At 47.2% G+C, this 14,667-nt stretch overlaps 1 protein-coding gene across 2 annotated transcripts in view; it reads right to left on the bottom strand.

Moving 5' to 3' along the window:
• The window catches only part of BUB1B (BUB1 mitotic checkpoint serine/threonine kinase B), a 48,111-nt gene extending 45,872 nt beyond the window's left edge, over window positions 1-2,239 (bottom strand). For both annotated transcript variants that reach the window (XM_077880593.1, XM_077880595.1), the window contains exon 1: window positions 1,974-2,239. In XM_077880593.1, coding sequence (XP_077736719.1) covers window positions 1,974-2,008 — 35 coding nt within the window. In that variant the 5' untranslated portion in view covers window positions 2,009-2,239. The remainder of the gene's footprint in view (window positions 1-1,973) is intronic.
• Between the last annotated feature and the right edge of the window lie 12,428 nt (window positions 2,240-14,667).

The following is a 14,667-nucleotide window of genomic DNA, read 5'->3' as shown; positions in this document are numbered from 1 at the left end:
CTCTCACTATCCCCCCCACCACCCAGTCACTTGGCAAATCCTGTTGGGTCTACCTCCAAAATAGACTCAGAATTTTTTTTTTAGATTCAGAAATTAATCTTTTATCATCTCCACTGTTTTTTTTTCTTTTATTTTTAAGATTTTATTTATTCATTTATGAGAAACACACACACACAGAGAGGCAAAGACAGAGGCAGGGGAAGAAGCAGGCTCCATGCTGGGAGCCCAATGTGGGACTCATCACCAGACCACGGGATCACATCAAGCCACCCAGGCGTCCCTATCTCCACTGTTTCTTGCCTCACTCAAGCTACCATCTTCTCTTGCCTGGATTATTTCAATAACCTTATAACTGGTATTCCTGCTTTTATCCTTTTCTGCCTTAGTCTTTTCAACACTGCAGCTAGTGATTCTATTTAAACGCATGTCAGATCATGTCTTTCCTCTGCTCAAAACCTTCCACTGACTTTCAAACAGAGTAGAAGCCAAGTCCTTACATTGTCTGCATCCTCACCTTTACCTCATCCTTCACTTCCTTTTACTCTTCTGGTTCACTTGGCTCCAGCAACTTGCCAGGTGCAGCTCCCTCCCCCAACTCTCACCCTCAAATCTCTGTACTTCCCCCAGATATGTGCATGACTAGTCTTGAGTTTCCTTCAAGTCTTCACCCAAATGACACCTTCTCAGTGAGGCCTCCTGTTCAAAACTATCTAAAATTGCACCAATCCTCCTACTCCCCATCGTTTTAGTTCTTTTCATACCGACCATCTCACTTTTAGTTTATTGATCTTGTTTATTGTCTGTTGCTCCCACCCCAGATCTTAAATTTCACAAGGGCAGGGATTTTTGCGTCTTTTGTTCATTTGCCATATCTAGTGCTTAGTAGGTGGTCAATGAATATTTGTTGCATAAGCTAAAGAGTTCTCCACATGGCATTTATCTAAGTTTTGTGTACCCCATAGTGAAAACGTATACCTCAGGGCACCTGGGTAACTTAGTAGGTTAGGCATCTGACTTGGCTCAGACCATGATCTCAGGGTCCTAGGATGGATCCCCCCCCAGGATTCCCCCTCAGCGGGGAGTCTGCTTGTCCCTCTGCTCCTCCCCCCTCTCATGCTCACAGCTCTTTCTCTTTCAAATAAATAAATAAAATATTAAAGAAAATGTATAATATATATGGAACTCCAACCTAGAAGAACTGATATGTATTTATATAAAGAAAAGCAGCACACAGGCAGAGAAGGGCTTTTTATATTTCTAATTATACCACTGACATGGAAGGACCTACCATTTGCTTGGCACTTATTTGGAGGCAGTCACTTTCCACATAGTTTTAATTTATCAACATTTTCTATATTTTTAAAAAAAGAAAACTGTGATTTTATTTACGAGATTACTGATTATATCATGATTTCAATACTTAAGTAGTAACTTACTATATCTCCGCTATGTTCTTTTCAAAAAAATTTTAATTTAAATTCAATTTAATTAACATATATCGTATTAGTGATTGCAGGGGTAGGGTTTAGTGACTCATCAGTTCCATATAACACCCAGTGCTCATTACATCAAGTGCCCTCTTTAATGCCCATCACTCAGTTACCCCATGCCCCCCCCCCCACCAGCATTTTCCATATTAGGTCCAAGGTCAAAGAGTTCCCAAATGGCTGAGCTGAGATTCACAGATCACATTACAAATTCCAAATTCTTTGCACTATCGGGGTCGCAAAGCCTCCTTTGCTTTGAAGCTGCGTGCAATCCGGGTTCTCACGTGCCCTCACCCCACTGAATTCGATGCTAACCCCGTCTTCACCTCCACCCCTTGCGTGGGACTCCAGCAGGAAGGGGACCCCGGCCGGGCTTCTCTTCTCCCGACAGTGTTCCTCTGGACTGATCTGAGCCGAGCCTCTGTCGCCGGCTAAACGTTCGGGTCTCGCGGGCACAGCTCCCCGCAGCTCTTCTTGCGTACCTACCTCAGAGCATCCCCTTCCTTCTTCATCGCCGCCATCCTGCATTCCCGGTTGGAGCCCTCGTCCTGCCGCAGACCTTTCTTCAGGGCCGCAGACCGCCTGAGCTTTCTTCTGCTACCTGCCCTTAAAGATAACGAAGCGACCAGAGAGACAAAGGTTTGCCCCTGACTCCTTGGCAAACCAGCCACCTCCAACCCTCCAAGTTTCAAATTTAACGGTCCCGCGCGTCGGACGTGAACACGCCCCTCCGCCCCTTTGTACTCGCGTCTCTCTCGCTCTCTCTCGCTCTCGCGCGCTCTCTCCACCCCCCCCAAGGCATTCTGGGGCTTGTAGTTTATCTCGGGGTTTAGTCCCCACTGTCGTGATGCATAATGGGAGTTGTAGTTTCCCGGGAGTTTGTGGCTGCCCAGTACGCCCCGGTTGAGGCGGGGTCAATTCTCTGCAAGAGCTCTTTTAAATTAGGGCCAGTCTCTGAACCGAGGGAGGGACACCGCAAGCACTAGAATTTCTTTGCTGTTTTGAACATAGAGAGTTATCTTTGAGTGCTTGCACTTGGCTTGACTCTTCTTGGATGGCTGGCCAGACTGATCACCCTTTGCTGTCTGCCTCGAGTTGCTCAAGAGTCCAGAGTTCTTAGGACACTCTGACCCACTGTTTCCTGCCTAACTTGTGAATTCAGAAAAACTGGACCCCAGTTCTGTGAAAATCGTACCAAATGTACAACCTTAGGCAAAGCCACGTAGTCTCTGAACTTTAAATTTCTCATCTATAGTGTGAGGTATTTCCTTTCTCCTGCCCAGTCCACAGGCAGAAAATACAGCTATGAATCGGTTCCCAGGGTTTGGCGTCTTTTCCGCTTCAGGACACCAGCCTCCAGGGGCACTCAGTCCCAGTTCCAGTTTCTTGAGGAAGAAAATATAGTGGGCTCAGTTGTAGCCAGGGGAGCAGTCTTTTGAACAAACCCAGGTACAAGGGAATTCTCCTCTCTTGAACTTGGGGGGAAGAGGAGAGTGAGAGGTAGCCCAGAGAGGGGAGCTGGGGGTAGGTATTTACTACTTCTTATCTCTCAATTCTCAGATTTCTCCACCATTTTTTAAAGATTTTATTTTTTTAAAGATTTTTATTTTTTAAGATTGTATTTATTTACTCACGAGAGACACACACAGAGGCAGAGACACAGGTAAGAAGCAGGCTTCATGCAAGGAGCCCGATGCAAGATTCGATCCTGGGACTCCAGGATCATGCCCTGGGCTGAAGGCGGCACTAAACCGCTGAGCCACCCGGGCTGCCCTTAAGATTTTATTTTTAAGTAATCTCTACCCTCAACGTGGGGCTTGAATTTACAACCCTGAGATCAAGAGTTGCAGGCTTTACCGACTGAGCCAGCTGGGTGCCCCTCCACCATGTTTTCATACTGTGTAAGCTCTTTCTTCCACATCATCAGGATTCTTGATTGCAGTGGAATGGCAATCCAACTCAAACTGACTTCCTCAGAAAAGGGAGTTTATTGGCTCATATATAAAAGACTTCAGGTGATACTTAGCCCAGGACTCATGTGGTATCACCAGGACTGGGACCCTCCCCATTTCTCACCTCTGCTTGTCTTTGTGTTAGTTGGTTGTCATTCTCCACTGAGTAAACAGCTGCAGGACTTTGTCCTTCCAGGTTCAAAGTTCAGACTCAGAAGTCACTTTCATTTGCCATTTCTCCCCAGTCACTGGAACTAGCAGATTCAGGGCTCTAATCCTTCAGACCCAAGTCATGTGTTTCATCTTGGGAGAAAAGAGGGGAAGGAGTAGTTCCCCACAGGAAATTTTGGTTTCTCTTTACTTCTGAATCCTTTATATCCAGGAAGACCTCCTATATTATAGGAGAGGTAATATGTGGGATTCTCTCTCTGGCTCACTTATTTATTTATTTAGTATTTATTTATTTATTTTTGAATTTATTTATTTTTTAAATTTTTATGTATTTATTCATGAGAGATGCAGTGAGAGAGACAGAGGGAGAAGCAGGCTCCTCGCAGGGACCCCAGTGTTGGACTCGATCCCGATTCTGGGACTCCAGGATCACGCCCTGGGCTGATGGCAGGTGCTAAACTGCTGAGCTATCCAGGTGTCACACTCTCTGGCTCATTTTATCTCTCACCTCACACCAGTACTGACCTAGACCCTCATTTCCTTCCCCCAGGGTGTCCTGTTCACATCCACAGCTCCTTAATTTTGATTGCATCCTATGAACTATCTTGGAAAATGTAGCATTTGTTCTTTTGATTTCAACCTGGCTTTTGCCTAGTCAGCTGGGTGCTCCACAAACTGTGCTACAACATGGAATGCATTCAGGCTAAACTCTGCTTTTGTCACCAGAGAAGGGAGACAGGTTTCTTAAAAAGATGTGACCAAAAAAAAAAAAAAAGTGACAGAAGGCGCGCTGTATGGTCTTACTGGGAACATGAGTTCTTGGGCTGGACTGTGGCCGAGCGGTGATGTGGGCCTCATTAGCACCCACTGATTATAAAGAAAGTCAGGATTAAGCTCATATACATTTCTGATCCAAAAAGGGTAAGACAGGGGCACCTGGGTGGCTCAGTCAGTAAAGCATCTGACTCTTAATTTTGGCTCAGATCACGATCTCATGGTCGTGGGATCGAGGCCCACGTCGGACTCTATGCTCAGTGTGGACTGTGTTTCAGACTCTTTCTCCTTCCCCCTCTGCCCCTCCCCACTCGTGTGCTCTCTCTCTCTTACAAATAAATAAAAATCTTAAAAAAAAAAAAAAAAGATGGGACTCCTGGGTAACTCAGAGGGGGAGCGTCTGCCTTTGGCTCAGGCCATGATTCCGGGGTCCAGGGATCGAGTCCTGCATCCGGCTCCCCAGAGGGAGCCTGCTTCTCCCTCTGCTTATATCTCTGCTACTCTCTGTGTATCTCTCGTGAATAAACAAATAAAATCTTAAAAAAAAAAAAGGAAAGAAAAGAAAAGAAAAGAACAAAGAGGTTAAGACAGAGGCTCGGCCTGAGTACTTCAATGTGCCAAGCATGGGAGGGACACAGAAAGATGTGCACCGTGAACCAGACACAGCTCTTGTGCTCTAGTAACTTCAGGTTGGTGGGAGAGACAGACAAACAAACAGGCAATTTCAGTGCCATGCTGCCACAGCCAGAGGTAAATAAACACAGGGGGCCCTGGAGGCACATAGGAGGACCTTCCAGCCCAGGCCTGGGGGAGAGGAGGAGGTCAGGGCAAATTTCGTAGAGAAGGTGGTCAAGTTGAAAGGTAGGGAAGATCAGGCACAAAGTATTGAGCACAGCCACACAGGCTGTGTCGTGGCTAATGTTTTTCTCTGGTATGTGTCCACTTCCTCTCCATTCCCCACTCTCTCCACTGACTTCCTGCACCCAGGGCTTACCCCTTTCCACCTCCATGTCGGCCCATCTAAACTTGCCTCTACTGTGTGCTGCTCTCTCTCACCTAGCTATCACATTCAAAACAGGAACTAAGTCACCGAAGATGTTAATGACAGTTCATGCTTTACTGCGGTGTTTTCCACATCACGTTCTAAGATGCTAGTAGATGTTACAGGGCAATAAAGGTTTGGTTTTCAAATAAGTTCTTGAAATGCTGACTTAAGTGGGTATCTTTATCTAAAGGCCCCCTCAAGTCTTTAATATGCCAAAGCACACTATGAAGCTCTAAGGGAAGGAGTATTTTAGTTTTCTATTGCTGCCATCACAAAATACCACAAACTTGGTAGCTTAAAACAACACAGGTTTATCATCTTACCAGTTTGGTAGGTCAGAAGTTTAATTCAAGCCACACTGGGTTAAACATGGTGTTGGTAAGGAGGCACCTGGATGGCTGAGTGGTTGCACGTCTGCCTTTGGTTTCCGGCGTGATCCTGGGGTCCTGGGATCCAGTCCTGCATCGGGCTCCCTGTATGGAGCCCACTTCTCCCTCTGCCTGTGTCTCTGCCTCTCTCTCTCTTTCTCTCTCTGTGTCTGTCATGAATAAATAAAATTAAATCTTTAAAAATAAAAACAAGAACATGGTGTTGGTAGAACTGTGTTGTTTCTGGAAGTCCTTGGGAGAATTTGTTTTTTCCCCAATTTTTAGAAGCATTCACAAGTATTCCTTCATTTGTGGCCTCCTTCCTTCATCTTCAAAGCTAGCAACACAGTCTCTGTCTGATTTGGCTTCTGTCACCACATCTCTTTCACTGATCACAGGGAAATCTCTCTGCTTTTAAGGGCTCATGTAATTATATAGGACCCAACCAGGTAATCCAGGCTAACCTTTCTATCTCAAAGTCCCGAATGTTCATCACATCTGCCAAGTCCCTTTCTCCACAGGTTCCATGGATTAGGACATGGACATCTTTAGGGACCTATCACAGGAGGTTCTAGAACATGTTGGTGTCTCTGAAATCATTTGACCACACTTTTCACACATCTTTCAGAACAGATTTTTGAGCTCTTTGTATTCTAATGGCCAGCCCCAGGAGAAGAAAATTCAAAAAGGAATAAATCTTAATGGTGGAATTCCAAGCACAGTGGCCACAGGTAACATTTAGGACTAATAAGCCCCGTGTTTTTACACATTTGCTTTACATACAAAGCCATACTTATCTGTATTAGTGACTGTTAAAGGGATTTTGTTGCCAGAAAATCTATGATCTTTTCCTTGGTCTTGTGGAGATGTGTGTGCGCTTGATTATCAAAGGCTGATTTCCCCCAACTTTGTTTCCATGGATGATATGAAATCCTACTTTAGCAGGTTAACTACAGCAAAGATGAAAACCCTTGGGTCTCCAGGGAACCCTTGGATGGCCTGATTGTTTACTGTGCAACCACAAGAGGAAGGAGGGACTATCTAAGGGTGGGAGGAAGATCAAGAGAAACTGAATGGGGGTGTGTATCTTCGGGGCCTGAAGGAGACCACATCTAGGAAAGCAGTGTCACCATGCTGGCCTCCACCCCAGCAACAGATCAGCCAATCAGGGCAGCAGCTGCATCTTGTCTTTACCAGTGATGAGGTGTCTCGAGGTAGAACCAGTGAGGAGGCCTAATAATCCAAACCATCTTGTGTTTGCAGGAGAAAGGGAGGTGAAGGGTGAAAAGATTCAGTAGCCCAGGGCTCGGGGGACTCCTGCTGCTACCCAGTTGCATCTCACAGTAGCTGTTGCTGACAGGGTATGAGGGAACCCTCCAAGAAACTGGACTTCTCTCTCTCCAATTCCATGGAAACTCTTTTTTTTTTTTTTTTAAGATTTTATTTATTTATTCATGAGAGACACACACAGAGAGAGAGAGGCAGACACAGGCAGAGGAAGAAGCAGGCTCCATGCAGGGAGCCCGATGCAGGACTTAATCCTGGGACTCCAGGATCACGCCCCCAGCCAAAAGCAGGCGCCAAACCGCTGAGCCACCCAGGGCCCAGGGATCCCAGGAAACTCTTTTCTGAACTATGTTTCTGCTTTTCTGCATAAGTACCATACTTTTCATGGGTCTTCTCAAACCACTGGAAATGGCCTACCTCAGAATTTTCACACTGATTTATGCAAAAAATATGTATGCCAAACGAGGCAATACCAGTTTTCAACTTCCTGCATCTGGCAGAAAAAAAAAAAAGGTCAGAATGGACCATAAACTGAGAACAGAAGTAATCATATGGCAGGGCTGTTAAGAAACATGGTAAGGGGTACTTGGGTGGCCCACTGGTTGAATGTCTGTCTGCTTTTGGCTCAGGGTGTGATCCTGGGGTCCTGGGATCCAGTCCCATATTGGGCTCTCCACAGGGAGCCTGCTTCTCCCTCTGCCTGTGTCTCTGCCTCTCTCTCTATGTCTTTCGTAAATAAAAAATAAAATCTTAAAAAAAAAAAAAAAGAAAAGAAACAGGTAAGATGCAGAGCTAAATAAGCTATGTATTCTGCTGGTTATCTACTATCAAGAAGTGAAACGTGGCAGATAATAATTTATCATGGTGAGCATTGTTCAGTGTACAGAGTTGTCTAATCATTATGTTGTACACCTGAAATGAATACAACATATGTTAAGTATATTTCAATAATAATTTTTTAAGTTAAAAATGAATGAATGAATGAATGAATGAATGAATAATCTATGTAGCTAATAAGAAGTACACTTTTGGGCTGTTTTGCACTGGCGTTATCTTCACTAGAGTTCTGTGCTCCAGGAAGGTCTTAGAGAACCTGAGAGTTCCCAAATATTCATCACTATGCTCAATTTACACATGAGGTGATCCAAACTCAAGGAAGTAAAGTGATGATGAGAGTCATCCATGAGAATAGATCTGAACGTCACCTTCTTGCTTCAAGGTCACTGCTCTGGGTGCCACAAGCCTCAGCTCAAAATTAAACAATTTAATTTTTTTTCAATTAAATTTTTTTAAAAGATTTTATTTTTTCATGAGAGACACACACACACACACACACAGAGAGAGAGAGGGGCAGAGACATAGGCAGAGAGAGAAGCAGGCTCCATGCAGAAGCCCTACGTGGGACTTGATCCCGGGTCTCCAGGATTATGCCCTGGGCCAAATGCAGGTGCTAAACCGCTCAGCCACCCAGGGATCCCCTAAACAATTTAATTCTAATGTTTAATAAACTTCAGCTTCTGGCTGCCACATTCTGGGGGAGGGCCAAATTCAGGGTTACCCAGCATCATATGGGAGCCTCTGTTCACTCCAGTGTGTGATATATTTCCCCAAAACTGTTGGGTGGGGCCCCTGGCAGGCAGTCTGGTTTGCCTTTGAGTAAGAGGAACTGTGGAAGCAGGAGTGTTGCCCATGGGCTCAGAGGGAACTGGAATGGGGAGAGCCACTAGATATTCATCCTGGACAGTAACCCTTCCCTGACCTGATCCTAGGGATTCCCGGACTTATAGACAGAGCACTGCCATCATTTCCCAAGTGCTGATGACATAGCCACGCTCCAGTGTCTCAAAGATTGGCCATTCTGAGAACACTGGGGTGGAGGAGGGAGGGGGTAACTCAGGCCTGGACATCCACATCCTCTCAGCAGGGTGAAATATCCTCCAGTGGCCCTCAGAGGTAGAGCCATCAACTAGGGAAATGAAGCAGGAAAGGAAGAACGTGGCAGAAACTGGGTGGTGACCGTGGGGAAGACTCATTGGTGAGCACAAGAGCTCTGCAAAATACCCAGATCACCTAGGGGAGGCTGAATCAGGGGGGCTGAATCAGGGCCACATATACAGTTGTACAAACTATGCCATGCCCAAGAGTGCCAGTTCAGAGGCACAAATGGGACATTTTTTTCCTGCATTGCTCACTCAGAGGAGGCACTTCTAAAAGTTCTTCTGCTCAGAGAGGCCTCCTTTTTCTAATTCATAGAAAGCACGGAGTAGGCTTGCTGTGGTCCTGGGCCTGGCAGTTTTATGGAAGAACCAGTAGAGTCTTCATCACTTGTGGCTGTGGCTGTCTCTCCTTATTTGAGGAGGTGGTGATCCCATGATAGGTGAACAACAATTGAGATGGTTCTTGGCAGGGCCAAGCAACATGGGAAAACTGACAGGGAGAAGGGGTGGCTGGGGGTGGGTATGCCAGTGCTCCCATTGCTTCTCTGCCAGCCAGGCTTCCTTACTCCCTCTCTCAGATGTTATCTCCTGGGGCCCAGTGCAGATGGTAGAAAGTTTGCTTCTGACATTCTGAGAGGCCCAGTGCTCTGCACTGCTCTTCCAGGGAGAGGCCAGAGGTCAGCGACCCGCGGGCTGGGATAGGATGGGATGTTTGGAAACAGCTTAGTTTGGCTAAATGTGGGAGCTAACATGGAAATGTTTGAATCGCACCGTTAGAAGCTGACCATGGCTAGAAGTAGGATGATTCAGAGAAGAATTAAATGAGGTGACAAGCTATTTGGCCTCTGTTCCCACCTCTACCTTTCTCTGTCCCAGCCTTTCTTTTTTGACCTTGTCTGATGATACGGGTCCTCCCCAGGATTGGCCAACATTCTTCTTTTCTTAATTCTGAGGGATGCCTGGGTACTCAGTGGTTGAGCATCTGCCTTTGGCTCAGGGCATGATCCCAGGGTCCTGGGATCAAGTCCTGCATCGGGCTTCCTGCAGGGAGACTACTTCTCCCTCTGCCTATGTCTCTGCCTCTCTCTCTGTGTCTCTCATCAATGAATGAATAAATAAACAAAAATAAAACAATTCTGAGCCTTAATGCCAGTGGGAAACCTGAATTTGGGACCCTTCCTGACCAAATTTAGAGGAACTTTTCCCATATCAGAATCAGAGGCTCAATGCTAGGGTTGAATTTGCCATTGATGAGAAACCCAGTCTTTTGGGCCAGGACAGAACCACAGTAGCTTCCCTTCTCCAGAGGTCTTCAGACACATTGCCTCTGGCAAGTTTCAATGCCTTTCTTTCAGCACAGGCTCCTAAACTGAAGCAGGGAGAAGATGCCCTGAGACAGGCCAAGTCAGAAAAAAACACATCTTCCCTGAAGAACCAAAAGACTGAAGTGGACTAGCCCGATCCCGTTTCTGAGTTTCCATGCAGGCTCCCCATGAGGAGTTAGAGACAGTGGTGAGCATCATGAGAGCAGGAGCAGGGACAGGTGCCAGCTGCGTTTTCATGGGGGGACCCGCAGCATTTGAGAGGCTGGCTTCTGCCTGCTGGGTGATGGACGGCACGAATGGACAGACAGTGGATGGTATTAACCGTCCAATGGGCTGTCACGGGGATGACCCCACCACACAGGCAGGTCTGAGGGAGGTTGATTCCTCTAATCTATGGGTTGCAGGTTCCTCCTCAACTGCGAACAAAGAGATGGATTTGCTGACTCCTCATGGCAGCCCAAGGCTCTGCCTCCCACAGCTCCACAGAGTCCCTTCCTGGAATGTAACCCTAAAGCAGGAGGTGGCAGTTCCTGCTCCTCATCAGATTCTCAGGACCTGGCCCAAGGCAGGTGCTCCATAAACACTGGTTAACTGAAAAACTGGCGGAAAGGAACAAAGGAGAATAGCGAACCCATGACCTCATTAGACCAAGCGCTCTCAAATGTCCTGAATTCGCTCAACAAACATTTATTGACTCTTCTGTGTCAGGTACTGTGCCGGACACCAGGGATATAAATAGGGGGGAAAAAGGGACACCTGGGTGGCTCAGTGGTTGAGGGTCTGCCTTTGGCTCAGGTTGCGATCCTAGGATCTTGAGATCCCTCCTGCATGGGGCTCCTTGCAGGGAGTGTGCTTCTCCCCCTGCCTCTGTCTCTGCCTGTCTCTGGGTCTTTCATGAATAAATAAATAAAATCTTTTAAAAAAGAAAAAGAGCACAAGTCCTGCGCCCAACAAAAATGGTCTATAGCATGGCAGCTTCTGAGCTATAACTGAATGTGGGCCTGGAGCTAGGGGAGCTGAAAAGACATTGCAGCCCCCACACCCCACCTGAGCCTGGTTGCTGAGAGAAGGGGAAGTCAGAAAGTGCTTCCATGAGGCATCTTGGAAAACGACTAGGAGTTACTGGAAGGAAAAGAAGGGCTTGGGCAGCCCAGGTGGCTCAGTGGTTTAGCACCGCCTTCAGCCCAGGGTGTGATCCTGGAAACCGAGACTGAGTCCCACATCGGGCTCTCCATATGGAGCCTGCTTCTCCCTCTGCCTGTGTCTCTGCCTCTCTCTCCCTCTCTCTGTGTCTCTCATGAATAAATAAATAAATAAAATCTTTAAAAAAAAAAGAAAGAAGAAAGAAAGAAAAGAAGAAATAAAGAAAAAAAGAAAGAAAAGAAGGGCGTTCTAGATAGAAGGAACAGCAGGTTTAATGCGGATTGGCAAGAGAGTGAGTGTTCTGGGTGTCTGTGGGGCTGCTGGGAGTCATGATGGTAGGAGCTTGGGGGAGGTGTGAGAACTGGCCGAGAAGGCCCTGACTCACCGTGCCTGGCAAACCAAGGTTGAAGGGTAAGCCCAGCACCTTCTGTTCCCACTGTAGGGCAGTGTCCAGCTGCAGCCTGGAAGCTGGCTCTCTCCCCTCTGGGGTGTCAAACTTCCCAGCTATGCATGGAGCCACCTATTCTCTCAGCTCCGGGAAAGCCAGAAGATAGTCCCAGGTGAGAAAAGGGCAGGCAGGGCACAAAATGGGTACCTCCCTAATCCCACCTGGATGCATTCCCTTCAGCACCTCAGACATGCCTCTCAGATGCCAAGCTGTTTTCACTCACGTGCTCTATCCTGAGAAGACCATCCATCAAGGCTGCCAGGACCAGGGAACTGTCCCAGCTGGTCTAATCGGTTGGCTGCAGGTCACAGCTCCTGTCTCTCCCAGAGGGTTCCCTTGCTTCCCTCCTTGCTGTGCCCAGCTCTGACCTGTTCCCATTGTCCAGGGTGGCCAGTGGTCATCACTTGGCACCAAAGCCCTCCCACCTTGAGGATGTGAAGGGCACAGTGCTGTTTCCACTTCTGCATCTTTCCTTGCCTCCTGGATGTGTCTGCAGACTGAGGCACCCCTACCATCAGACAAAATGCTCTCACTGTAGAAAACACTCTCCTGCTCCCCTCCCCAGAGGGCATCTGGAGGATGAGAGTATTTCTGAGTTGTTTAGAGGATGGGGAGCACTATAGCCATTTAGTAGGGATGGGGCAGGGATGTTCTGCAAAGCATGGGACAAACCCACACAACAATGGATCATCCCACCCAAAATGGCAGTGACTTCCCCCACTGAGAAACACTGCGTCTGGGCCCACTGTTTTTCAGAGAAGCAGAATTCGTGTAGTCTCTGCAGCAGAGCCCCTCAAACTTCATGAATCACCTGGGGATCCTGTTGAAATGCAGATCTTGATGCAGCAGAACTGAGGTTTGGCCTGAGATTCTGCCTTTCTAATGAACTCCCAGGTGCTCCATTTGCTGCTTCAGGACCCCAGGTTGCATAGCAAGGCAGGTGGACAGCACAAATGTGCATGCATGTTCTCTTAGGACATTTGATCCACAAAATTTGTTGAACTGATATTGCCAAATATTTGCTTAGATTGATGGCTTTCAGTAGGAGTGATTTTTGTCTCCTCCCCTAGGAGACATTTTTGACTGTCACAACCAGGTGGGCAGGGGCAGGGGTGCTGCTGGCATCTAGTGGGTAGAGGTATGCTGCTAGACATCCTACAACAGACAGCATGGCCCCTCATGACAAAGAATGATCCAGACCAAAATGTCAGTAGTGCCAAGGTTAAGAAACCCCGACTTAGGTAAAATTTTAAAACAATGCGAAAAATATTTGTGCGCAATGTGACTTCACTGCAAGTTGGTCACCCCGGTCACAATGCCGTGAACACATGTCACTGACTGAGGCTCAGGCCTCTCTGAGCATGAACATGTCCAGCCAGTTAGAAATCAGGACTAGGTGTGCTCCCAGAGAAGAAACTCTTGTAGTAGTTGTGATACTTTATAAGCCCTGGAAATCAAATTTTAGAAAATCAATGGTGGGTAGTGGGGTGGCAAGGAGAAGCAATAGGATATATGAGGAACTCATAGGTAGACATGGCTCTGTCCATATTTTAGTTCTAATCCTGAGTGTTCATGGGTGCTTTTTTTTTTTTTAATTTATTTGACAGCACAGAGGGAGAGTGGTAAGGAGAAGTAGACTCCCCGCTGAGCAGAGAGCCCGATGTGGGGCTCCATCCCAGGGCCCTGGCATCATGACCTGAGGCGAAGGCAGACTCTTAACCAACTGAACCACCCAGCACCCCCGCGGGTGCATCTTAGATTATTTTGAAATAAATAATTAACTAAACACAAACAACCACAAAGGTGGGCCATGCCTGGATCAAAGAAGAGAGGCATGGGAGTGGGGTGGTGCTCTGAGTCTTGGCCGAGACCATGTCCCCATAGACCAAGGATTGTGGTTAATCCAATGTATCTGGGGTTAAAAAAAAGCTAATTACTTAGGGTGAGTGATTAATAATAAAGTAATGCTGTTATACTCAGGGCAAAAATATCTGTGAGGGGGAGAGAACATGACAGGTTATGCAAAAAGACAAAAGTCGGTGCCCTGGGAAGAATGCCACTTGCATCGGGTCTGACTCTGCACACAGGCATTGTGGAGGGGGATCTGGCAGGCATGGAAGATAGGCCCTTCCCTCTTCTGTTCAGCTTAGGCCATGCAAAGGACCCTGAGGACAGTCCCATGGGCTGTCACAGTGGAAGGCCAATGGCTCCAGGCAGCATCACGACCACCAGCTGCCCAGAGGGGCCTCCCATCAGGCCCATTCCCGCCACTGTGTCCCGCTGCGATCCACAGCTTGACTCCTTGTGCTCTATCTGCTAGGCAGACAGAGGCAATTGACATTTTCTCTGGTGGCTTTCTTTCTTTCTTTCTTTCTTTCTTTCTTTCTTTCTTTCTTTCTTTCTTTCTTTCTTAGATTTCATTTATTTATTCATAGAGACACACACAGAGAGAGAGGCAGAGACACAGGCAGAGGCAGAAGCAGGCTCCATGCAGGGAGCCCGATGTGGGACTGGATCCCGGGTCTCCAGGATCACGCCCCAGGCTGCAGGCGGCGCTAAACCGCTGAGCCACTGGGGCTGCCCTCTGGTGGCTTTCTGTGTCCCCACAATTCCCCACTGTCTTTTTGTCCCCAATATTTCAGTTATCCAGGCTCCTTGCCCCCTATTTCTCTCAGGATCTAAACTAGTCCCAGGGTACCTGGACAGTATACACCGTTTCAGACTTTCTTT

The sequence above is a fragment of the Canis aureus genome, chromosome 32 (assembly GCF_053574225.1).
Source record: "Canis aureus isolate CA01 chromosome 32, VMU_Caureus_v.1.0, whole genome shotgun sequence".
NCBI classification, from domain to species: Eukaryota; Metazoa; Chordata; class Mammalia; order Carnivora; family Canidae; genus Canis; species Canis aureus.
This window is presented reverse-complemented; position numbering and strand designations above follow the sequence as displayed.